General features: G+C 43.0%; 1 protein-coding gene across 3 annotated transcripts in view; it reads right to left on the bottom strand.

The window, feature by feature from the left end:
• Window positions 1-16,986: 16,986 nt before the first annotated feature.
• Window positions 16,987-26,896, bottom strand: part of LOC126419840 (UDP-glycosyltransferase UGT5-like) — a 279,967-nt gene continuing 270,057 nt past the window's right edge. For all 3 annotated transcript variants that reach the window (XM_050087090.1, XM_050087091.1, XM_050087089.1), the window contains exon 6: window positions 16,987-17,417. In XM_050087090.1, the coding sequence (XP_049943047.1) occupies window positions 17,105-17,417 (313 nt within the window). In that variant the 3' untranslated portion in view covers window positions 16,987-17,104. The remainder of the gene's footprint in view (window positions 17,418-26,896) is intronic.

The following is a 26,896-nucleotide window of genomic DNA, read 5'->3' as shown; positions in this document are numbered from 1 at the left end:
GTCCTGGAATTTTGGAGAGCGAAGTTGATTATGTGTGAGTGCCTGAACTTTGAAAATTGTCTGAAAATAAAAAATTAAACTTTTCACTCGAGGGAAGACTTGAACCGAGGACCTCTCGTTCCCCAGCTGCTCACGGTAACTACAGGACCACATCGATCCTGAACTCACATTATCCATGATGTTGCTTATCTTGCACGTGGACAACTCAGTTAGTATATTTTGCTTATTTTTTCCATAGCTCCACACAACTACTTCCTGTTTTCTCGGTTGATCTGTGTTCAGTTTTTCAAGGCCTATCCACTTTGCCAACTTATAACTAAATCTGAGGGGGGTGCGATGGGGAGGTTCCCTTGTAAGAAGGCTCACCCGCACAGTGCTCCAGTCACCTTGACCGCCTCCAACATGTTTTGTCCCGAAGCAAAGTACGGACAATGTAATCTGTGTACAATGAAGGCAATAAGAGGGGTAGAAGGACGGCTCCTCAAAATTACAGACCAATATCCTTAACATCGGTTTGTTGCAGGGTTCTCGAACATATTCTCATTTCGTATATAACGAATTTCCTTGAGACAGAGAAGTTGCCGTCCATGCATCAGCACGGCTTTAGAAAGCATCGCTCCTGCGAAACGCAACTCGCCCTTTTTTCACATGATATCTTGCGAACCATGGATGTAGGGTATCAGACGGATGCCATATTCTTTGACTTCCGGAAAGCGTTTGACTCGGTGCCCCACTCCAGACTCCTATCTAAGGTACGAGCATATGGGATTGGTTTCCAAATATGTGAGTGGCTCGAAGACTTCTTAAGTAATAGAACCCAGTACGTTGTCCTCGATGATGAGTGTTCATCGGAGGTGAGGGTATCATCTGCAGTGCCCCAGGGAAGTGTGGTAGGTCCGCTGTTGTTTTCTATCTACGTAAATGATCTTTTGGATAGGGTGGATAGCAATGTGCGGCTGATTGCTGAAGATGCCGTGGTGTACGGGAAGGTGTCGTCGTTGAGTGACTGTAGGAGGAATGAGATGAATAGGAAAAAGAATCCCGTAATGTTTGAATACTCCATTAGTAGTGTAGCGCTTGACACAGTCACGTCGATTAAATATTTGGGCGTAACATTGCAGAGCGATATGAAGTGGGACAAGCATGTAATGGCAGTTGTGGGGAAGGCGGATATTCGTCTTCGGTTCATTGGTAGAATTTTGGGAAGATGTGGTTCATCTGTAAAGGAGACCGCTTATAAAACACTAATACGACCTATTCTTGAGTACTGCTCGAGCGTTTGGTATCCCTATCAGGTCGGATTGAGGGAGGACGTAGAAGCAATTCAGAGGCGGTCTAGTAGGTTTGATCATCACGCAAGTGTTACGGAAATGCTTCAGAAACTGGGGTGGGAGTCTCTAGAGGAAAGGAGGCGTTCTTTTCGTGAATCGCTACTGAGAAAAATTTAGGGAACCAGCATTTGAGGCTGACTGCAGTACAATTTTACTGCTGCCAACTTATATTTCGTGGAAAGGCCACGAAGATAAGATAAGAGAGGCATATAGGCAGTCATCTTTCCCTCGTTCTGTTTGGGAGTGGAACACGGAGAGAAGATGCTAGTTTTGGTACGAGGTACCCTCCGCCACGCACCGTATGGTGGGTTGCGGAGTACGTATGTAGATGTAGATGTAGATCCTCGACTAAAAACAGCGTCGCCATTACTTCTCTTCTGCGGTGGTTCAAAGTTACCGTGTCGCTACTCAGGCAGAGCAACTAAACAGGCAGCGACGTCCCGACATGAAGCGATCAACCCAGCGGCGCTTCCACGTCTTGTTTTAGCGTTCCACGAAACCGACAGTTTCAACCAGAGACAACGCAATCGCCATACAACTTGTACCGAGGGAGGCTGGAGACGTTTTGGGCACAACACATCGTTTAAAAGTACTGCAGCGCTGTCTTACATGCACCCGCGTCGTAAATAGGAAACCATTATTACGGCAACTGTTCTGCTGATTTACCACCTCCTTAGATGAGTATCATTTTCGCCTTGACTTCGTTTCGCATTTGACAGGACGATGGTCTAATCCGCGTCCAGCCATGTATATTTAGTTTTTCCATAATTTCCTTAAACTGCTCCAGGCAAATACCAGGATGGTTCATTGCAATGACATGACTGAGTTCCTTCTTTGTCCTTGAAAAATTCCGAGCTCGTGTTCCGCCTACCGTGAAAAATTGTTCAAATGGCTCTGGGCACTATGGAACTTAACACCTGAGGTCATCAGTCCCCTAGACTTAGAACTACTTTAACCTAATTAACCTAAGAACATCACACACATCCATGACCGAGGCAGGAGCCAAACCCGCGACCGTAGCAGCACCGCGGTTCCAGACTGAAGCGCCTAGAACCGCTCGGCCACAGCGGGCGGCCCGTCTCCATTGACCTCAGATCGTTAAACGCTTATCTTCTTCCTTTCTTCATTTGTACGTCGTACTTACACAAACGTTACTGTGGGGACGAATCACTGAATCATCGATGTGATTTTCCTTTTGTTTCCATTTTTTTACTGTCAACTCCACGAAGTCGACGACTTAACATACCCCGGATACCTGGAACTGTGCGGTAGCAGTACAGGAGAGTGAAAGACAGTTTTGCGTAACGTTTTTAATAACGCCATGTTTACATGAATGATACACTGCGATTTGATTTTGAACAGGACCTAGGAGAGGACGCGCATTACCGTAAAAAAGTACAGGCTAATATTACAAAAGATGTACTGGTGTTCATATCTTCGTAAGGAAGATAGCAGCAACAACGGCAATCATGTAGGTTACTCCATCCCTGGTAGTTTAACAACAGTTGCTTGATCTGTTGCTTTTTTTTATTTTGCTTCTGTTTAAAAAGTTGATTGGCGTGCTCAAGATAAAACGGTACACCCTCTACACATACAGGGAGGTTTACAATTTCTATTACCTGCTTCTAGAGGCTGTAGCCTATTAGTAAGAAGTAATCCTGAGCTAATAACGAGCGTTGTTTGGTGAACACATTCCTACATTACTGGACACAGGGTTGTAGCAACGAGACTGAATACCGTAACTTCCAAATCCACCAAAAACAAATCTATCCAGAAAAGCAGACAAAAATTTGCTTGATGCCTTCGTGAGAGACAATCTCCACACCTCCCAAATCAACAATGTAAGCGTAGACCAGATGTGGCTTGCTTCAAAAAAATAGTATCGACAGCAGCTGAGAGATTTATACAAAATAAATTAACAAACGACGGAGCGAAACGTTGTCTCGAAACCTGGTAGCGAATCCAAAGAGATTCTCTTTGTATATAAAGTACGTTAGCGGCAACACAAAACCCATGCGCGATACCAATGGAAATACTATCGATGGCAATGCTACTAAAGCAGAGTTACTAAACACAGCCTTCCTGAACTCGTTCACCAAAGAAGACGAGGCCGGCCGTTGTGACCGAACGGTTCTAGGCGCTTCAGTCTGGAACTGCGCTGCTGCTACGGTCGCAGGTTCGAATCCTGCCTCGGGCACGGATGTGTGTGATGTCCTTAGATTGGTTAGGTTTAAGTAGTTCTAAGTCTAGGGGACTGATGACCTCAGATGTTAAGTCCCACAGTGCTTGGAGCCATTTGAATTTGAAAGAAGACGAAGTAAATATTCCAGAATTCTAATCAAGAGCAGTTACCAACATGAGTAACTTAGAAGTAAATATCCTCGGACTAATGAAACAACTTAAATCACTTAATAAAAGCAAATCCTCCGGTCCAGACTGTATGCCAATGAGGTTCCTTTCAGAGTATGCTGATGCAATAGCTCCATACTTAACAATCATATACAACTGTTCGCTCCACGAAAGATGTCTACTCAAAGGCTGGAAAGTTGTGCAGGTCACACCATTATTCAAGACAGGCAGGCCCATACCATTAACGTCGATATGCAAGAGAATTTTGGGACATATATTGTGGTCGAACATTACAAATTATCTCGAAGAGAAGCTTCTATTGACACAAAGAAAACATCCTTGTAGCGAAACACAGCTAGCTCTTTACTGACACTAAGTGATGAGTGGTACTGAGAAGAAATGTCAGATTGATGCCGTATGTCTAGATTTCCAGAAATCTTTTGATGTTGTACCTCACAAGCGGCTTGTAATGAAATTGCGTGTTTATGGAATATCGTTATGTCACTGGATTCGTGGTTTCCTGTCAGAGAGGTCACACTTGGTAGTAATCGACGGAAAGTGATCGAGTAAAACTGAAATGATTTGTGACGTTCTCCCAGGTAGAGTGTTACAGGCTCTCTGTTGCTCCTTATCTACATAAACGATTTAGGAGACAATCTGAGCAACCGCCTTAGCTTGTTTGCAGATGATGCTGTCGTTTATCGTCTAGTAAAGTTATCACAAGATTAAAACAAATGGCAAAACGATTTATAAAAGATATCTGTATGGTGCAAGAATTGGGAACTGACTAGCAAATAACGGAAAACGTGAGGTCATGCACATGAGTGCTAAAAGGAATCCATTAAACTTCGGTTACACGATAAATCAGTCTAATGTAAGGGCCGTTAATACGTAGGAATTACAATTGCGAACAACTTAAGTTGGAATGAACACATGTTGTAGGGAAGCTAACCAAGGACTGCGTTTTATTGGCTGAACAGTTAGTAGATGCAACAGATCTGGTAAAGACACTGCTTACATTACGCTTGTCCGTCCTCTTTTAGAATACTGCGGTGTGGGATCAACGAAGTACTTCGAAAAAGTCCAGTGAAGGGCAGCACGTTTTGTATTACCGTGCAATAGAGGAGAGAGTGTCACTGATATGATACAGGGTTTGGGGTGGACACCGTTAGAACAAAGGCGTTTTTCGTTGCGGCGGGACCTTTTCATGAAATTTCAACCACGAAATTTTTTCTCCGACTACGAAAATATTTTGTTGACACCGACCTACGAAGGGAGAAACGATGACCATAATCAAATACAAGAAATGAGAACTAGCACGGAAAGATATAGGAGTCCGTATATGCGCGTGCTTTTCGAGACTGGAACGACAGAAAATAATTGTGAGCTTGATTCCATGAACCCCCTTCGAGGCAGTTGAGTGTGATGTGCGGAGTAACCATAAAGACGTAGATGTCGAGGGCACTTAGTAGATAAGCTTTTGGTAAGAAAGTCATGTCAGTGTGAGTTCCCCACTACATTTTTTTTATGAAACTTAGCGCAGTTTACCTCCCACTCTATAAAAAGTACAAGTATTACCAAAACAATGAACCCACAAACTGCTATCCTACTTAAAGGCGTACGCTACCTTTGAGTAAAGAGAAACTAATTTGAACTGAACTGTAATTGGTCTAAATAAAACTTGCCTTTATATTAAATGCGCAATTGAAGTAAAACAATTACCTGGTCCTAATCAAAATTTCCACTTACCTCGCATGCTGACAACATTGTTGCAGGTTTCTCGAAAGCACAATAGCAAACAGCAAGTAGGCAACGGCGAAGCAAGGTTTCGATTTTTAAATAAAATTTCGAAATGATATTCAAACTTTCGCATACCACATGGTGCAATGTGGTAATGCTTAACGATAAACCTTCTTTAAATCGTGGGATGTGGAGATTAACTGCTCCTATGTAATGATTTTCCAAGTCACAGATTTTAGAATGAAATATGTATTCAAAAAGACAGAGTAAATCTTCACGTAATCTTTACACCTAACACTGATCTGAATAATACTATGCTTAGCAAAATGAACAATGATTTAAAAAGGGTGCAACGGTAACAGAGAATTTCTCTAAAAACCGAAAAGCTTAATCAGTTGATATGTTACTGCATGAGTGAGGGAAGTGCGGTGGTCCCAAGCGAACAAAGTCAACTAACTGACAATAAACATTACAACAAATTAGCTGCGCAATGCTACAGTCTTACCTCAAACGTCTTTTCTTTAAATAAAATAACGTTATTCAAAATTTATGTTCTTTTCGTCTTTCAGTATAAACATTATATTCGTCCTTGCTGTCCTTTACAATCAATCTTTCTTCATCTAAGAAATACAGTCACAGGTCAGCACAGCACTACTAAATGCGTCCATCGCCTGCCACACGTCAACTAAGAATGTATCGGCCTGCTCAGAGGCAAAGACTATGCTTCCACAAGACGAAATGTTGTTTAACAGTAACTTGACTCGCTCTCTCTCTCTCTCTCTCTCTCTCTCTCTCTCTCTCTCTCTCTCTGACGTACCCATCGATATCTTACAAAAACCAAACTGACATGCCCACCTTACAAATGTACATTGGTAAGAGAAACAAGTTTGAAGATGGTATCTGTTTCAAATCTGCCGCATCACGGCACGCACACGGCGGATACAGAGGACTGTGGCGTGGACAGTGTCTGGAGCACTCGGCGTCGGGGTGCCCTCCACGTGGCGGGACGGGGCGTCGGGAGTGATGCGTGTCAGCTCTGCTGCTCGCTACTAACGCGCCAGCCTCTTCTCGTAGCCGGACGAATATGTCATGTGACGTCATAATTACAACAGGTACTTCTCAGTTTGTGCACATACCGCAAAGCGGGAAGTTTAAAAGTAATCCCATCCCTCAACTCACATCCAAACAGCACATTTCCGGACATTGGTCGTCTATCAAGAACTTTATATATTAACAAGGAAACGCCACTAACTTGACCTTATGTTGTAAGGAGAAAGAAAGCACACCAGCAAGATATCAGCCTCAGCAATTGACCCTGCGGGAAAATTTGGGCCATAATTGTGACGGTAAATAAAATGTCGTGTGACTAGGGCCTCCCGTCGACTAGACCGTTCGCCGGGTGCAAGTCTACACCTACGTGTACATACATACTCCGCAATCCACCATACGGTGCATGGCGGAGGGTACCTCGTACCACAACTAGCATCTTCTCTCCCTGTTACACTCCCAAACAGAACGAGGGAAAAATGACTGCGTATATGCCTCTGTACGAGCCCTAATCCCTCTTATCTTATCATTGTGGTCTTTCCGCGAAATGTATGTTGGCGGCAGTAAAATTGTACTGCAGTCAGCCTCAATCGCTGGTTCTCTAAATTTCCTCAGTAGCGATTCACGAAAAGAACGCCCCCTTTCCTCCAGAGACTCCCACCTGAGTTCCTGAAGCATTTCCGTAACACTCGCTTGATGATCAAACCTACCAGTAACAAATCTAGCAGTCCGCCTCTGAATTGCTTCTGTGTCCTCCCTCAATTCGACCTTGATAGGGATCCCAAACGCTCGAGCAGTACCCAAGAATAGGTCGTATTAGTGTTTTACAAGCGGTCTGCTTTACAGGTGAACCACATCTTTCCGAAATTCTACCAATGAACCGAAGACGACTATCCGCCTTCCCCACAACTGCCATTACATGCTTGTCCCACTTCATATCGCTCTGCAATGTTACGCCCAAATATTTAATCGACGTGACTGTGTCAAGCGCTACACTACTAATGGAGTTTTCAAACATGACGGGATTCTTTTTCCTATTCATCTGCATTAATTTACATTTATCTATACCTTCACACTCTACTTCGACCTCAGTAGTCACAATATTTTTGTCAATTGCAATGAAGACACGGCCTCCTACGGTGTCTAATCTGTCTTTCCGATACCCGTTCTAGCCCTCACTAAATATTTCAGAACTTATCCCAGGGTTCAGCCAGGAACTTTATTCCGAACACTCTGAAAATTTACTGCTAATATCTTGATAGCTGAAGTGTCTTTACACCGAGTGCGTCCTGATTTCCCTGCCTGCACGTCGACTGGAGAGCGTTCATGACACCTCGCCCTACTGCCCAGCGTAAAAAAAAACCCATGTGCACGCCGCAAGTACTCTGCTACCCGAGTAGCCGCTTCCTTTGTGTGTAGTGCACCCCTGACCTATCTAGGGGCGTCCTACAATTCCCCACCCAATAGCACAAGTCTAGAAATCTGCAGCCAAGACCGTCACAGAGTAGACGAAGCCTCTGGCGCCACTTCGGCGACTTGCGCGTCGTTGGGTATGAAACGATGATGATTATGACAACACAACACCCAGTCCGTGACCGGAGGAAATCTCCGACCCACCAGGGAATCGAACCCAGGTCCTTCTTTTTTCTTTCATTTTGTTCGATATAGTTCGTTGCGTTTGGTCTGGACGGACGTCACAAGACATCCGTTCAAGTTCGTATGTTGACCTTTCGACTCAGTTTTTTTTTTTTTTTTTTTTTTTTTGCGTAATTAAAGCCAGCCGCGGTGGTCTAGCGGTCCTAGGCGCTGAGTCCGGAACCGCGCGACTGCTACGGTCGCACGTTCGAATCCTGCCTCGGGCATTGATGTGTGTGATGTCCTTAGGTTAGTTAGGTTTAAGTAGTTCTAAGTTCTAGGGGACTGATGACCACAGATGTTAAGTCCCATAGTGCTCAGAGCCATTTTGTGTAATTAAAACTGGACAGCATTGACTTTTGGTCCATTTTAATCCTTACAGAATATGAATTGCGTTTTATAAATAATAACAATAAGCTGATCGCGCAACTCCTGCGCTTTTAAGAAACCAAAGTAGTATTCGTACGCGTAACTCGTAGTCGCATCAACAGTACTTGGAACTACTACAGGAACGTTCTTCGTCGTGATTAAACCGAACAGCTTTTGCCGTTATTGGTTAAATGCGAATGTTGTTTGTTACCTAACAGCATGTTTTACCATCGTTCGACGAAGTATTCAAGTGATGTTTGATGTATGTTTGTTTTGCGGTGTTTTTATTTTTCCTTTTACCTTTTTGTTGAGGTAAGAGCATTTTCTACTGCTGTATGAAAAATCGCTATTGTTTTCTTTATTTTTACTACAAAAACATCGCTCTGTTTCACCTTACCCATCAACAATTTTCGAAAAAAACTGAACTAAACACCGATAACTTTAGTTTTGCTGTAAATGTTTATTCTTAAGTAGTAAAAATGGTTCAAATGGCTCTGAGCACTATGGGTCTTAACTTCTGTGGTCATCAGTCCCATAGAACTTAGAACTACTTAAACCTAAGGACATCACACACATCCATGCCCGAGGCAGGATTCGAACCTGCGACCGTAGCAGTCGCGCGGTTCCGGACTGAACGCCTTAACCGCGAGACCACCGCGGCCGGCCTTAAGTAGTAAGTTTTGCGGTGATTTTATTTTTCCTTTTATCTTTTTATTGGAGAAATTGCGTTTCCTACTGGTGTATGATAAATCTGTATTGTTTTCGTTATTTTTATTGTAACAACATCACTTTGTTTCACGCCACGCGTGTTAGCCGCGCGGTCTCGGGCGCCTTGCCACGGTTCGTGCGGCTGCCCCCGTCGGAGGTTCGAGTCCTCCCTCGGGCATGGGTGTGTAAGTTGTCCTTAGCGTAAGTTAGTTTCAGTTGGATTAATTAGGGAGGAAGACTAGGGACCGATGACCTCAGCAGTTTGCTACCATAGGAACTTAGCACTCTGCTTCACGTTACACGTCAATAATTTTCGAAAAAAGCTGAATTAAACAGCGATAATTTTAGTTTGGCTGTAAATAATGTTTATTCTTAACTAACTGACAGGAGCACAACTATGCAGAAAAAAAATCCTCCTTTATATATCGTTATTCAGTTTCTGGACGGTTCACCACTTCCGGTTTTTAGAGGAGTCTAGTAAGACACTGATCGCTACATAAAGAAAGTGATTATTACGAGATAACGCCCAACAGCTATCCAATATAACCGGCGTATAGGTGATGCTTGTATGACCTTAATTGGACAAAGCTACTAGGTAAACTACCGTAGACTACGCTTCTTTATGGTAGTCTAAAGCAGTTTTACAACTCTAGTTTCGACACATGTTATACTGTTCAAGTCGCCTTCCACGCCTCTGTCGTATGCCACACGAGATAAGGAACAAGTCCTCTATAACCTCGATGTATCTACTATTTTTGCTGTATGGGGGTGGTGTGTACAATGCTTTGTGTTACACAGGCCACAGTCACCAGCACACCAGAAATATAATAGTAAACATTCAACTGATTGTAATCGATTCCACCGCCCGCCCCGAGTCATAAGAAAGTCTAATGCCCATATTTGAAGAAGTGCATAATAAAGCTTTCTGCATTCTTTTCTTAAACCGATGATGGTTGACGTTTAGGCAACAATAGATAACATTTTTACAGACGTCCTAGAAACCAACCAGTCTGACTATTTCATTTGCTGTCAATATCAAAAGACAATTGTGCTTACACATACAACAAGCCAACACATTCCATGCAGGTGAGACACAATGTCTCTTTCCACGTATTATGTTATGTTTCAGTACCGAAGATCAGTTGGCAGCGGTCGCGTTTGTCTAGTAACATATGTGTAAAATAAGTAATGGAGTTTCTCCGATTATCGTTCATCGCTAGAGAAAACGATGGTGACTAATGAAAAATATGGTATTGTAAGTGTAATACACTCTACTTCTCAGACGTATTACTTTGTACCGTGTGTAAGTTCTATATTTGCCATCTTTTGACCATAGACTGCGTAAGAACGTCTGCTCAGGTGTGTGCTAGCATGTCCTAGTCTTCAGCTGTGCCTTCAATTTGGCTCCTGTGTATCTCCACACAGTGGCTTATTAACTATTAATGGACGCCATAACAGATGTAGGATTTATCTACCCCTCATCCTGGTATATTGTCCAAAAGATCTTTTTTCATACATTCATTCTGATAGCTCTTCATCTGATACCTTACCTATCCAGTTAATTTTCAATATTACCACAGCCGCAGCCGCAGAGACTATTGGAGATGCCAGCCACAGCAGGAGTTACTCTCTGCACAAACGATTTACTTTAGCTTTGGTTTGCACAAGCTTCTACAAAGAAGTGAATTGTGTCTGTGTAATTAATTGTGTTCACTAATATTTTTCCCTAATCTCATTTTTTCCTATGAGGATTATTTAAACCAGTGGAGGCCATATTACGCTCTTCAGTTGTTAGTGGGCGTATTACGCTCTTCAGTTGCAGGCAACTGCTGTCCACCAGTGTAGTAGTGCATTGTCTCTGTTTACTAATGGGGCGATACACCTGGAGTGAGTACACAGATACAGTTGGTGCGTACTACGTAGCGTACCACAACGGACGAGCTGTACAGCGGGTTTATCAACAACAATATCCTAATCACTGTATCCCACATCATACGACCTTTGCTGCTGTGTACCAACGTCTGCTTGAGACCGAGCCATTTAGCAGATTACCTGAGAAGAGACGCCGTCGCATAGTAAGAATGCTGCAATTTGAGGAAGCTGTTTTGCAGCATGTGGAGCGGGATCCTTCAATCAGCACTAGTGCAATTGCACGTAACATGGGGATGAATCAGAGAAATGTAAGAACAGTCCTTCGAGAGCAATTGTTACGTCCATTTCACTTACAGCGTGTCCACAACCTGGAACCAGTTGATTATCCACCCAGAGCACAGTTTTCGCAGTGGTACCTGGAACAGTGTGAAATGCATTCTACATATCCATCCTCTGTGTTGTTTACCGAGGACGCAACATTCGGGCGTGAAGAAGTCTTCAACACGCACAATTCGCATCTTTGGAGTGAGGATAACCCGCATGCCACAGTTACTAGCGCTCATCAACTGCAGTTCTTCGTTAATGTGTGGGTCGGAGTTGTTGGGGACTCTTTAATTGGGCCGCATCTGCTACCTAGGCCATTAAATGGCAAGCACTATTACAATTTTCTCGCCAGAGCATTGCCAGAATTTCTGGAAGACGTCCCGCTCCCTACAAGACAACGCATGTGGTTCCAACATGACGGGGCACCGGCACATTTCAGTCGTCGTGTGCGTCGATTCCTAGACAGACAGTTCCCTGTACCATGGCCTGCTCAATCCCCAGACATGTCCCCTCCGGACTTTTTGTTTGGGGAAAGATGCGCAACCCTGTTTACACAACTCCCGTTGCAACAGGAGAGGATCAGGTTGCCTGGATAGTAGCAGCAGCAGGAACAATTCAGGATACACCTGCGGTTTTTGCCCGTGTCAGACAGAACATGATCCGACGGTGTAACCTTTGTTTACATGTCAATGGAGGCATTTTTGAAAATCTACTATATTGAAATTGGGTTGTGTTAATGTGTTGTCTATTGTTCATAAAGAAATGGAAAAGTGTTTTTTGGTTTAATTAATTTGCCGCCAGATAAATCTTCCTCTACCGATTTAAATACTCCTCATAAGAAAAAATGACATTAGGGAAAAATATTTGTTTTGATGTCCCCTACAACCTCCCAGAGTTTGTCGGTTTAAATACTTTTCACCCTGTATAAACCATTCATCATGAAACGTCCCCTTAGAAAAATTATAAATGCCTGTGCTGATAAACCTCTTACATTATTTGATTTTCAAACAGCTGAGCAAAACTGAAAGTACTCAGACATTACTCTCTTTAATTATTCTGATCAACACTAAACTGACACACAATATTTTTAGCGCAACGCAATCTGACTTTCAAAAATCCCTACAAAAGAATGGCCCTTACTAACAATAACCTATTCCTGTCATGAATCACTTACCTCACAAAAATTTTCGTTACTCGAACTACTGCAATACAACGAGAGCCACTACTACCAGCTAAATAAAAGATTCTAACTACTGAAGGGACTAACTACTGATAGGCATAGTTAGCAAATGAAAGATTTTGATAAAGAACAAACAATGTATTTACCTTAATAGCGTCCAAAAATCATAATATGTATATCAGTTCATGACATCCAGTCTTACAAATTTACTGTCTCTGATGGACAGACGTCCAGATCATCCACTCTCAAAACTCCGCCATCTCTCTCCCCACATCCACCACTGCTGGCGGCTCACCTCCAACTGCGCAACGCTACGCGCTGTTAACAGCCAACTGCCCAACGCTACAATAGCAACTACTGCAACAATGCCGACCAGCCTCAGAGTGCACACAGCACAGCCAGTGATTTTCATACAGAGCGCTACGTGCCGTTACCAACATAAAAACCTAAACAGCCTACTTACAATCATAACAATAAACCCGATGTAAAAAACACAAACGCAATGATTTGTCAGAAGCCGTAGCACACGTACACTGGTGTTGTTACGCTCTTAGAAGTAGGTCCTACTTATGTATTAGATATCTTATTACTAAGTTAAATTAAATGAAACATTGAGGCATTCAAATGTATTAACAACCATCAACGTTTTTCTTAAACACGCTTTAGCTACGTAGTTTGTATTTCAAAAATCGTGTACCGTGATAGCCTGTGCAGCGTTTTGCCCAGATTGTCACGCTGTTAAAATGGCTAAGGCTTCTTCTTGTCCCGTAGTGGAAGACGGTTAAAAAGTACCGAGAAACAGGTTGTTCTTAATGTTTTTCATAAATTTATAGAGATAATCGGCTTTGTAGTTCTCCGAGGGACTGTATTATGTACAGTTGACTCACAACACCAAATCGGCTTTGTAGCGGAATCGATAACGAAATAGATCGATTAGCAAGAGCATTTCATGGTACGCTGCTTCAAGTCTCCTGTGCGTCATCTTTTTCCTCGTTCAATTTGAAATACCTACATCTGGTAATTGTAAAATTCATGATCATTTTTATGAATAATGCACGTCTTCTTGTTTCTAATTACGTATTGGACCCAAATTCCAGTTTCCATTTCAAATACAAATTCTTAATTATCGATTTGCTATGAAAGGCTGTTCATAAAAGTTGTTTAAATTAAGAAAACATAACAATTTAATTTTTAAGGCAAAAATGAAAAACCAAATTCTCTTTATTTGGATTCTGTCCATCGTTTCATACCACAGAGGTAGATAAGTATCGTAGAAACATAAAGAACAACCATTTTCACAGCATCGAGCACATCATATAAATTCTGCATTATTACATTTGCTACTGATCTGGAACCAAGCAGCGGGACTTGGCCCGGGAAGTAACAAGACTGTTAAGCTGTCAGACGTACTGGAACAAACTCACGCGGCTTTTTCAGCCGTCACTGCCGAACGCTGGTGGGCTATGGAACGGCTCGTTATAAAACGAGAGAAAATGCTGCGCCTTGTTGGCTTCGTCGATGCTGTTGTTGATAGGCACGTTATCAACGTAGCAGGTGACACTTCCAGAACTGAAATGTATTTATCGGTTTCGGATACGGAAGGAGCTACGAAATGTCCAGGCGACTGACTGTAAGTAATACCTTCGGTAGCTTCAATATTTAACTATACGGTGAAATCCTTCAGTACTCTCTTACGTTACACACAGCATATGTAGAAAAATTACCCTGTGGTTACGTCAGAAATTTTCATCATTCTTGAAACTTCCTGGCAGATTAAAACTATGTGCCGGACCGAGACTCGAACTCGGGACCTTTGCCTCTCCTGAGCTTCTGTTAAGTTTGGAAGGTAGGAGACGAGGTACTGGCAGAAGTAAAGCTGTGAGGACGGGGCGTGAGTCGTGCATGGGTAGCTCAGTTGGTTTTTGCCGGCACGGTAGCTCAGCGTGTTTGGTCAGAGAGCCGGTTGGCCTCTGTAGTAAAAAACTGAGTGGAAGGATCAACCACTGAACTTGAACAGGATGTCTTGCGAAGTCCGCAACGACCGAACACAATGATCAATAACCAACAATACGAAAAAAAAGTTGGTAGAGCACTTGCCCGCGAAAGGCAAAGGTCCCGAGTTCGAGTCTCGGTCTGGCACACCGTTTTAATCTGCCAAGAAGTTTCATATCAACGCACACTCCGCTGCAGAGTGGAAATCTCATTCTTTCATCATTCTTGTTTTTAATTACAATAGCCCGTTAGCTGAAAACGAGAACGTGTTGCGGTTTTCGTCTAGTAGTCTAAGGAACGTATTGCGATTGATTTGCAGTGTATTATTTCATTCTCCTTAAAAATTAAATGACGTTCGAAGCTGTATTGCACCTCTGCTCGTCTCGTTTTACGTGTGAACTGCAGCTGGCCGCGTCACTGCAGCTGTACCAGATGACTGGCCAGTGCTGTCCAAGTTACATGCGCCGGTATTACCGCTAAGTCGATGTGCGCGTAACTCCCAGCACAAAACGCACCCTTAATATCGCATTTGAAAGTACTCGAGACAGCTTGGTTGCAGTCCCACGTGAAACGGAAATCCAATGAAGTTACAACAAACACGGGAGAATACACAGTGCAATCTTGACATCAGGCTTAGTCTTATGGCGAACGGATTGTAGCACTTTTTTGCAGCTCTGTTCTGGTTCCTGGTGTTGTACTACTCTTCATGAGTGTCACACTGTAAATTCAATCCCGTCTGTATTCAATTGCGGAATAGTTAATGGATTCACAAATAGCCAGTATGTGTAACTTAATTTTTGACGTGATCGTAAGTCGAACAAGGCTTAACCCCCTGCTCCCCCAAGCCCTGCCAATCCACCACCCCATTTTCTCAGAAAGCCTATCCAAGCTGACTCGGATGTCATACTGTTGTTTCCAAATGACACAGACATCACACTAACAAGTGAGTCTCCTATCCCCATATGAGTACAATATTTGCAGCTGAATCCCTAGATTTTTGGATGAGACTGTATAATAATTTTTATTGCTTTTATTAAGGCCATGTCACTATTACAGTAATAAAAATTGACGTGTAGGTCATCTCTTACATTACAGTAAAAACTCGATTAACCGTCGCTCTTTAAACCGTCAGTTTCTGTTGACCGTCACTGCTGTAACGGTATAATAATACTGTAATAACAGAATGCTCTAAGGTGCAGTGACGCGTTCGCTTTGTTTATTTACTCTATTTTAGTGGGAAGTGAATGTACCCGCCCGCCGTAGAATGGTACATAAAATATGACCTTCAGTTAACGTGTTAACACATCTCCCGCTTTTCTTATCTTTGTCTCACTTGTGAGTCAACAATCACCACTGGATCGGTTTCCAGTTGTTGCGAGAAGACTGCAATTGTCGCAGTGTACCTAGCAGGCTGTGCCGTGTTACGTGTTTTCCACCTGAATAAGCTTTGTTGAATAATATTTTACACTACCGTATTTAGTGTAGGTGTGTGTGATACAATGATTTGATAAAATGTCTGAAAAACGTAAACGTGTTGTTTACATTGAGTGTATGACAGTTGACGAGATGGTCAATTTGTGCAATAATTTACAAATCAGCACAAATTTGACGTCAGAAGAAGTGTCACACTGGTTAGAGTGTGACAGAGTGGACGGGGGTTTTCAAATTTTGAGTGATGACGAAATTATTCCCAGCGTAAGTGCCACCAAAGAAGAAGAAGAAGAAGAAGGGGCTGATGAAGACGAGTGTTCAAACCATGAAGAAAAACAAACTATTAGCCATTCAGAGGCCGAAAAAATGCTGTCCAAGTGTATAGAATGGTTTGAAAGTCAAGAAGAGGCTAATGCAACGCAGGCACTACTGCTCCGAAAAATACGAAATATTGCCGCGGTGAAAGCTCGAACATCAAAAAGGCAGAAGAAATTGACTGACTATTTCCAAGCTAGATAAACTATTTCACCTGTAAGTTTATAGTACAGTACAGTACTGTACATTACGTATTTTGGTACTTTTATACCTACTGTGTACGGATGTTTTTATCATGTAATAAATAGTTTTACTTGTTATTACAATCGTGTTTAATTTGTTTTCGCTCCGAAATATTATTATATTACTGTGAGAGTGATATGTGTCTATACATAAATTAATTGATTGAGGTTATGTTTTGGAGGAATACAGTGTTTCTGTTATCCGTCTATTCGCTCAACCGTCACGAGCACGGTCCCGAAGATGACGGTTAATCGAGTTTCCACTGTAGTATCGTCATTTGCGGAGGTTTTCTCGACCAATATGTTAAAGCTATTCGCAGCTGAAAGACGACACAGTGCGTCTGACATACTACTCTCTGAAGTAGTTCTGTTACCTGTATTGTGATTAATTCGCCAGTGTACTTGAGAAGCGTTTGTAAGGTCTTATGCAACATTTCATCACCGTATGAAGAAAGCAGAAGATGGGCGATTTATTTTACGCGGACATGAGTATGAATAATGAGTATTTCTCAGCTTGAAATTTTCACAGAGCTGATGTCAGATGTAAAAACACTGTAAACTAAGTAAGCTCAATCCTTCTTGTGCGTCTTCTTTGATTTCTTCGCGGTTTGAGGCGGCGCTGCGGTCTTGCCGGCGAACAGCCGCAACACGGCCCTGATTGCGATCCCCGCCGCTAGGAGCAGCACCGCGGCCGCGGCTACCAGCACGGCGACGACATCTAGCAGGAAGTACTGGTACCAGGTGAGGTCCAGCGCCGCGGACCTGAGGTGAGGTGCCCCCTGGTGCCTGATCACGTACTCTGTCCAGTAGACAGCCTCGTCCAGCGGCTTCATCGGGCGATCGTTGAAGATCCTAGACAGCCGCTGGGCGTTCTCGCGGTACCTGCGGATTTCAACCAAAATTACGTTCACATCATTTCCACAGGTACTCTGTAAAAATGAAATAACAGCTCGATTTCTTTCTCTACAACGTTACATCGCGATATAGATTTCTGCGTAATTAGCTGCTCCAAATTCCAAATGTTGTTAGAGCAGCTAATTTTCCTCAACGGCTTCTCCAGAGAGATAGGGAAATGCAAAATTTTGTAATGAAGTTTGACATGGCATGCCATACTTCAAAAGTGACGAAAAACAAAAATGAGACCAAAGTTGGACGACTGCGCGACTGACAATAAGTAACCTACACGACAGATGCTACCATTTTCCTGAAAGTTCCGGAAACTTCATAAAGTAAACAGTAAAAAATACCTTTATTTCTAAATAATACTTCGTCGATAGACTGATAGTATAGAGGAAGGAAGCGAGGCACTATTGCACGTAACTCAATAAAATACTGCGTGTTTCAGCTAGAAGAAAATATTTAACTGTGTATGAATTACAGTGTACAAGCAGTTCAAATAATTCGTTTTTGTACTTATTCTGATGTAAAATCTTATTACGATGATGCATCACCAGTATTAAATCTGACTTCTGCAAATGCGATTAGTGCTTCTAGTAATAACATTATTCATGTCCTATAGTACAACTCTCGAGTTATTCAAACGATTTTGCGTACCATTCTGTAGCAGCAAAACAATTATCTGATGTAAATAGCTTCCATTTTTCAAAAGGAGCCGTCACGGAATACTACAAATGGGATCCTTGGGAAAATGCTACAGGTCGGAAAAGCATCTGTTACTTACGAGGTGCATTCAAGTTCTAAGGTCTCCGAATTTTTTTTCTAATTAACTACTCACTCCAAATCGATGAAACTGGCGATACTTCTCAACGTAATCGCCCTGCAGACGTACACATTTTTCACAACACTGACGCCATGATTCCATGGCAGCGGCGAAGGCTTCTTTAGGAGTCTGTTTTGACCACTGGAAAATCGCCGAGGCAATAGCAGCACGGCTGGTGAATGTGCGGCCACAGAGAGTGCCTTTCATTGTTGGAAAAAGCCAAAAGTCACTAGGAGCCAGGTCAGGTGAGTAGGGAGCATGAGGAATCACTTCAAAGTTGTTATCACGAAGAAACTGTTGCGTAACGTTAGCTCGATGTGCGGGTGTGTTGTCGTGGTGAAACAGCACACGCGCAGCCCTTCCCGGACGTTTTTGTTGCAGTGCAGGAAGAAATTTGTTCTTCAAAACATTTTCGTAGGATGCACCTGTTACCGTAGTGCCCTTTGGAACGCAATGGGTAAGGATTACGCCCTTGCTGTCCCAGAACATGGGCACCATCATTTTTTCAGCACTGGCAGTTACCCGAAATTTTTTTGGCGGTGGTGAATCTGTGTGCTTCCATTGAGCTGACTGGCGCTTTGTTTCTGGATTGAAAAATGGCATCCACGTCTCATCCACTGTTACAACCGACGAAAAGAAAATCCCATTCATGCCGTCGTTGCGCGTCAACACTGCTCGGCAACATGCCACACGGGCAGCCGTGTGGCCATCCGTCAGCATTCGTGGTATCCACCTGGATGACACTTATCGCATTTTCAGGTCGTCATGCAGGATTGTGTGCACAGAACCCACAGAAATGCCAACTCTGGAGGCAATCTGATCAACAGTCATTCAGCGAGCCCCCAAAACAAATCTCTCCACTTTCTCGATCATGTCGTCAGACCGGCTTGTGCGAGCCCGAGGTTGTTTCGGTTTGTTGTCACACGATGTTCTGCCTTAATTAAATTGTCGCACCCACGAACGCACTTTCGACACATCCATAACTACATCACCACATGTCTCCTTCAACTGTCAATTAATTTCAGTTGGTTTCACACCACGCAAATTCAGAAAACGAATGATTGCACGCTGTTCAAGTAACGAAAAGGTCGCCATTTTAAGTATTTAAAACAGTTCTCATTCTCGCCGCTGGCGGTAAAATTCCATCTGCCGTACGGTGCTGCCATCTCTGGGATGTATTGACAATGAACGCGGCCTCATTTTAAAACAATGCGCATGTTTCTATCTCTTTCCAGTCTGGAGAAAAAAAATCTGAGGCCTTAGAACTTGAATGCACCTCGTACGTACAATTGTGCCAGTGTCTACACCAATCACCATCATCACCGTCGCAATTGTCCTCTTTTTATTTTCATTCTTCCCTTGGATGTAGATTCTCTTAAATTTCTTGCATTTCGTCCTCGATAGCTTCGCTTTTTATTGTTCTTCTATTTGTTACATCAAATAGTTTTTGTTTTACTCCGTCAATGTGTGTAATCTATAGAAAACACGAAGTTAACTGAACGAACAGTTCGCGGTTCATAGTAAGAGTTTCTCAGACCACAAAAGGGACTATACATGTGGTTTCTTTAGCACTTAATGCGGAGTGTCCAGAAAAGGACTCCCTGATTTCAAAATTAAATATCTCGAAAACAAAGATCGATAGAGGAATGCAGTAAACGGTATGTTTATTGTGAAAGCTGTAAGAAGTTTATACAGCAGTTTGAAATAATACTTACAAAAGCTGCTAACAGATGGCGCTGTACGCTGTACAGCTCATATCAGCATACATAAGAGAAATAATCGTATGAAAACAATCTTTGCAAACAATCACATCACAATGTTTTCAAAATGTTCACCATTGGCACTACAGAGGTGGCGCAAACGAAGAATGAAATTCGCCATCACATTTCGTAGTGTCTCAACCGAAATGGATTCACATGCCACAGAGATCGCCGATTCAAGCTCGTCCAGCGTGGCGGGATGCTTCGGGTAGACCATGTCTTTCACTGTGCCCCACAAAAAAAAGTCACAGGGAGTCAAATCCGGCGAATATGGAGGCCAATCCATGCCTGCACCAGTAAATTTGGGATATTCCAAAGCAATGACTCGATTCCCGAAGTATTCCTCAAGAAAGCGAAACACTTGTTCGGTCCGATGTGGTCGGGCTCCATCTTGCATAAACCATTCAGTACCTGGGCGATCCTCTAACGCTTGGTGTGTGACGACAAATTGTTCCAAAATTGCAACGTAACGTGCACCAGTGACCGTTTCTCGAATGAAAAAAGGGTCAATAATGCCTCTGCTGCATACTGCAGCCCACACAGTAACTTTAGCAGAATACAGGGGTTTCGCTTCACACCAATATGGCTTTTCGGAACCCCAAAATCGCCAGTTCTGCTTATTCACGTATCCATTCAGGTGGAAGTGTGCTTCATATGTAAACCAGATGCAGCGAACATCAAATCCTTCACTATCAATTATTGTGAGCATCTGATTAGCAAAGGCAACCCTTTGTTGCACAGCTCGTACGGGTATGGCCTGGTGCGTTTGAATTTTGAATGGAAACATGTGTAGGCTCTTTCTCGGTATTTTCTGCGTGCTGGAACGCTTCAAACTAGTCTCAGATGTAATTCTACGGACGGATGACATTGGATTTCGCTGAATAATTCCAGAAACTGTGGCGATAGTTTCAGGCGTAGCTGCGGTTTGCTTGCGGCCAACATGCCCCACTATACCATCAGTTACACTGCCTGTTCGTTGAAATTTTGCGAAGAGCGTATGAATGGTTTTCGCATCGGGTCCTTTTTGAACATTAAATCGTGCTTGAAAACTTGGCCTTGTTGCCGTAGGACTCTCTTCTAACCTGTGGTACTCTAGCACCAGAAAAACGCGTTCTTCAATGGAATACACGGTTTTATTCTCTTCCTTCGATACGCTAACCTCCTTTCACGTTTCAATAGTGGAACTGATCGCTCTGGGCTTCGGATCACTATTTATACTAGGCATTACGTATGGCGATTACAGCGCCATCTGTTAGCAGCTTTTGTAAGTATTATTTCAAACTGCTGTATAAACTTCTTACAGCTTTCACAATAAACATACCGTTTACTGCATTCCTCTATCGATCTTTGTTTTCGAGATATTTAATTTTGAAATCAGGGAGTCCTTTTCTGGACACCCTGTATTCCTTTCAAAGGCCTTCGAGGTCTGCACTCTTCGAAGGAGGGAGTCCATGAGGAGAGGGTGGTAAATCTCTAGTGCTCTGCCACCTTCTGCAAGGCAGCTACGGCGACGTCCCGGAAGTCATCGCAGGTTCTTCGTGCAGCGCCAGTCCGGTTTCTTCGCAGGACCCATTCCGCCGGTGCACGTATGTTTTTAGTGCGGCCGAGTCTGGTGCAGAGATATTCTGCTCCACAGTGGACCCCTGCATCATAGCTGACATGTGTGTTGCAAACTGACCCCGATCGATACCGATTAGTTCCTCACAGTACACTTATCACAATGACGGGACCATTATAATACCGATAATAGAAGTATACTGGGTGGAAAGTTTGCTCTGTAGTCCAGCTACCCGAATCAGCCCCGAACCCTATAAGCCAGGGCCGGCCAAACGCTGCACAGTGTGCAGACGTGCGGAAGTGTTGCACATGTGCGCACGTATGCGACAGCGAGCTACAGCGACATCTGTTATTAGACATGTGTCCTAAGTGAACGGCGGCGGCTCCACTTCCCTGTTTATGTGGTGCAAGCAAGAGCGCAACATACCCAGTCTCGTTTACCCCTGGTAACCGTAACCTTAACAGAGAAGTACTGAGAAATACCAGGTACTGTGAAAAGCAAAGGACGGGAGATATATGTTCTCAGTCGTTTAAAAAAGACTGGGAACTGCAATTCTTTTTTGTATCCGTTGGTGAAAACTCACAATGTTTGCTGTGCCGCCGAATAATAGGCGGCCAGCGTAAGTTTTCAATTGAAAGACACTACAATAAATATCACAAAAACGAATGTAGTGTACTCAACAGTGAAGAACGGCAAGCAAAATTAAATGTCCTTAAGAAAATGGATGAGACACATAAACTCGATTATCAATTCTTCATGACCAGTGATAAACTTGTTTGGATTTATTCGTTTCATAATTAAAAATTATTGTATACTAACTGTGCATTATTGCCTCATTCTGCTCCATGTTACATTATTATCAGGAAAGTTGGTCATTAAACCGATTGTTCCAATGTATACTTACATTTAGGGATTTTTTTTTTAAATTTGTGAAGGGCTACGCTCAGCTGAAGTCGATAAAGCATAACACTCACCTAATTGTCGGTTATTACGCAGATTTCAGACGTAACTGATGAAAGATGTAGCAATAATGGTATTGAAATAACAGGTGATCATCGAGATGTCTGCGGTTATCATTCTGTTCGCAGGTCAGTGAGACAGAAATTATGTGTGTGTAACTGAGGGCACCGAGAATTAGTTATAGGAAACCTTGCATTAGTTTAATGTTATTTGAAATCATGAATCAGGTTCATTGGAAGTCGCTAAGTGCTCTCTTTCGTAAATACTAGATCAAAAATATTACGCGTATTTACGTGCCGTCAGTCAAGCTGCCTTAATAAAAACCCACGTTTGTTAACTGGGGGTTAACCTGTTAACATAGAAGTAGACGTCTCAATGAGTAGACTGTGACAGTATTTTAAATGTTTAATACGCGAAATACCTTCCCATGGTTGGCTGGCAAGCTGTGGAAAGAGCACTAGAATGCGCCGGTACAGAGTACCCCAGCAAGTGGATAAAGCGACATGCGTGCGTAGAAACATGCACTGCATGGACGCTGACGGCTGGGCCGCGCACGCTGTCACCCGGAAGTTGCACATGTGCAGGGGCACCGCACGCGTGCACAATTTCTGGCCGGCCCTGCTATAAGCCGACCCGCCAAACTCGGTAGCACATCGCTACTGCGCCACGTTTAAAGGAAGGATTTGGCAGTGATTTGTGTAAGACTTAATTGACCCGGACTCAATTTATTACACGTGAAAGTTTACTTCCCACAACGTTTACTGAATTTTACCGAACCACGAAATCGGAGTACTGTGACAACGTCAAATGCACTCCCTCCACAACAGCAATGAGGCGGGTCACGTCTAGCAAGCGCTAAGCGAAGCTTCAAGTGATGTAAAGAGAGAGAGCACTGGAAATTGCATCAGTGGAAACGAGCCATTTGGAGTGATGACGAACCAGGCCGTACCCGGTGACAATCCGACGAAAGGTCTGTACGAAATTATCTGCCGTCGTGTGTAGCGGCAACAACAAAGTATCGAGGGGGTTGTGTTCCGTATGGTGGGTGTTTTACATGGCTACGATGTGGTCCCCGTATTGCAGTTAAGAAAATGCTAAATGAGGAAGTATGTTAACACAACTGACAGCATAGTGTACGGCAAACAGCGCGAGAACAGTTCGGAGAGGACGATTGTTTCTATCAGCTGTCATAAAGCAGAGTCTGTATGGCAATGGCTTGTCGACAGTGACATTCCTGAAATGGACTGGCCTGCCAAGAGTCCCGACTTAAACCGAATGCTACACCTTTGGGATGAGCTAGAAAGTCGAGTTAGCTCCACACCCCAAAAACCAACGCCAGTATCTTCTCTGGTTTCTGCTCTTGAGGAAGAATGTGCTAAAATACATCCACAGACGTTCAGACACGTCACTGGAAGTCTTCCCATCAGAGAGAAAGCTGTTACAAATGTGAAGCGTGGAAACACTCCATATTAACAGCCACTAATAGGTGTGTACTTAGTTTTGATCTGATACTGGGTACAGATAATCGTAGCCCACGTCGTTTCCTATAATCATGCATCACTGTCTTACTATTAACTAATTATGCACGGGAATGTTCTCATGCCGATAATGCAAGTTTCTTTTCGGGCCACTCTTAACCAAAAAGAAGCAAGCGCTAAATTGTCTTTCACCCGATATGCATGGTCCAAAAGATTTTTATTTTGAATGCTTTTATGACAACTATTACCTGACATATTGTCAAGACCGAGTCCAGGCAGAAACTACCTCAACGATACTAAACGATATACGTTACAGTTATTTATTCCATGTTTCAAAGTTAAACCTATTGAACTGACTTCTTAAACAAGAGAAGTTTTGAGTGGTCCGCGACCAGTATGCTAAAGCCCTTCCAAATCGTTGGATGTACCTTGACCTTTGCCAGAATTCAGTGACATAACGATAAGAAGTCCTCACTTCGTGCTACTGTTGTGTAGACTGTATATGAGTCAGTATAAATCTTCGCTCTTCCCGTAGACTTTGCTGGAATTAATTCATCATTAATATAGTTTGCAGAGCACATTATTATTATTATTACTTGCAAAATTCATAGTCATTCCGTATAGGTGGGCTAACAGCAAATATCGCAGCGAATTTTGTCATACTCGCCGCCAAACGTGACTCTCGTTGATATGCAGTCTAAAAACCATAATTTCTGCCCTGGAAAATTAACAATAGTGCATCAGACAAGAGGCGTATTCCCCACACTGTACGCGTCTCTTATGGCAACGAAGGACAAAAGTATGTTACAACTTAACACGGAATTGAACCACTTCCTGTTTATGTACAAAGCCTACTGGTTGACCGTTAAGCTATAGTAACGACCAGCTATGGTTTGCCTGTTAGGATACATGTGGTGTATCTACAGTGCAGTAATTCGTTGCCAGACGATTAGAAAGAAAGAGAGCCACTGAAGTCGCACTTAGTCATAGAGAGGCTCTCGCGAAAGCCACAGAAGACAGACAGGTAAGGTCTAACAGATGCCTTTGCTTTGCTCCTGAAGGGTTGTCTTTATATGATTTTATTCTGTTTTACCTTATTATACAGGGTGATCCATTGATCGTGACCGGGCCAGATATCTCACGAAATAAGTGTCAAACGAAAAAACTACAAAGAACGAAACTTGTCTAGCTTGAAGGGGGAAACCAGATGGCTCTATGGTTGGCCCGCTAGATGGCGCTACCATAGGTCAAACGGATATCAACTGCGTTTTTTTTTAAAAATAGGAACCCCCATTTTTCATTATATATTCGTGTAGTACATAAAGAAATATGAATGTTTTAGTTGGACCACTTTTTTCGCTTTGGGATAGATGGCGCTGTAATAGTCACAAACGTATAAGTACGTGGTATCACGTAACATTTCGCCAGTGCGGACGGTATTTGCTTCGTGATACATTAACCGTGTTAAAATGGACCGTTTACCAATTGCGGAGAAGGTCGATATCGTGTGAATGTATGTCTATTGTGATTAAAATGTCCACCGGGCGTGTGCTATGTATGCTGCTCGGTATCCTGGACGACATCATCCAAGTGTCCGGACCGTTCTCCGGATACTTACGTTATTTAAGGAAACGGGAAGTGTTCAGCCACATGTGAAACGTCAACCACGACCTGCAACAAATGATGATGCCCAAGTAGGTGTTTTAGCTGCTGTCGCGGCTAATCCGTACATCAGTAGCAGACAAATTGCGCGAGAATCGGGAATCTCAAATACGTCGGTGTTGAGAATGCTACATCAACATCGATTGCACACGTACCATATTTCTATGAACCAGGAATCACATGGGGGCGACTTTGAACGTCGTGTACAGTTCTGCTACTGGGCACAAGAGAAATTACTTGACGATGACAAATTTTTTGCACGCGTTCTATCTAGCGACGAAGCGTCATTCACCAACAGCGGTAACGTAAACTGGCATAATACGCACTATTGGGCAACGGAAAATCGACGATGGCTGCGACGAGTGGAACATCAGCGACCTTGGCGGGTTAATGTATGGTGCGGCATTATGGGAGGAAGGATAATTGACCCTCATTTTATCGATGGCAATCTAAATGGTGCAATGTATGCTGATTTCCTACGTAATGTTCTACCGATGTTACTACAAGATGTTTCACTGCATGACAGGATTACGATGTACTTCCAACATGATGGATGTCCGGCACATAGCTCGCGTGCGGTTGAAGTGGTACTGAATAGCATATTTCATGACAGGTGGATTGGTCGTCCAAGCACCGTACCATGGCCCGCACGTTCACCAGATCTTACGTCCCCGGATTTCTTTCTGTGGGGAAAGTTGAAGGAAATTTGCTATCGTGATCCACCGACAACGCCTGACAACATGTGTCAGCGCATTGTCAATGCATGTGCGAACATTACGGAAGGCGAATTACTCGCTGTTGAAAGGAATGTCGTTACACGTACTGCCAAATGCATTGAGGTTGACGGACATCATTTTGAGCATTTATTGCATTAATGTGGTATTTACAGGTAATCACGCTGTAACAGCACGTGTTCTCAGAAATGATAAGCTCACAAAGGTACATGTATCACATTGGAACAACCGAAAAAAATGTTCAAACGTATCTACGTTCTGTATTTTAATTTAAAAAACCTACCTGTTCCCAAGTGTTCGTCTAAAATTGTGAGCCATATGTTTGTGACTATTACAGCGAATCTATCACAAAGCGAAAAAAGTGGTCCAACTAAAACATTCATATTTCTTTACGTACTACACGAATATGTAATTAAAATGGGGGTTTCTATTTTTAAAAACGCAGTTGATATCCGTTTGACCTATGGCAGCGCCATCTAGCGGGCCAAC

This window comes from Schistocerca serialis, chromosome 9 (genome assembly GCF_023864345.2).
Source record: "Schistocerca serialis cubense isolate TAMUIC-IGC-003099 chromosome 9, iqSchSeri2.2, whole genome shotgun sequence".
NCBI classification, from domain to species: Eukaryota; Metazoa; Arthropoda; class Insecta; order Orthoptera; family Acrididae; genus Schistocerca; species Schistocerca serialis.
The sequence above is the reverse complement of the archived record's forward strand: the minus strand, read 5'-3'. Positions and strand labels throughout refer to the sequence as shown.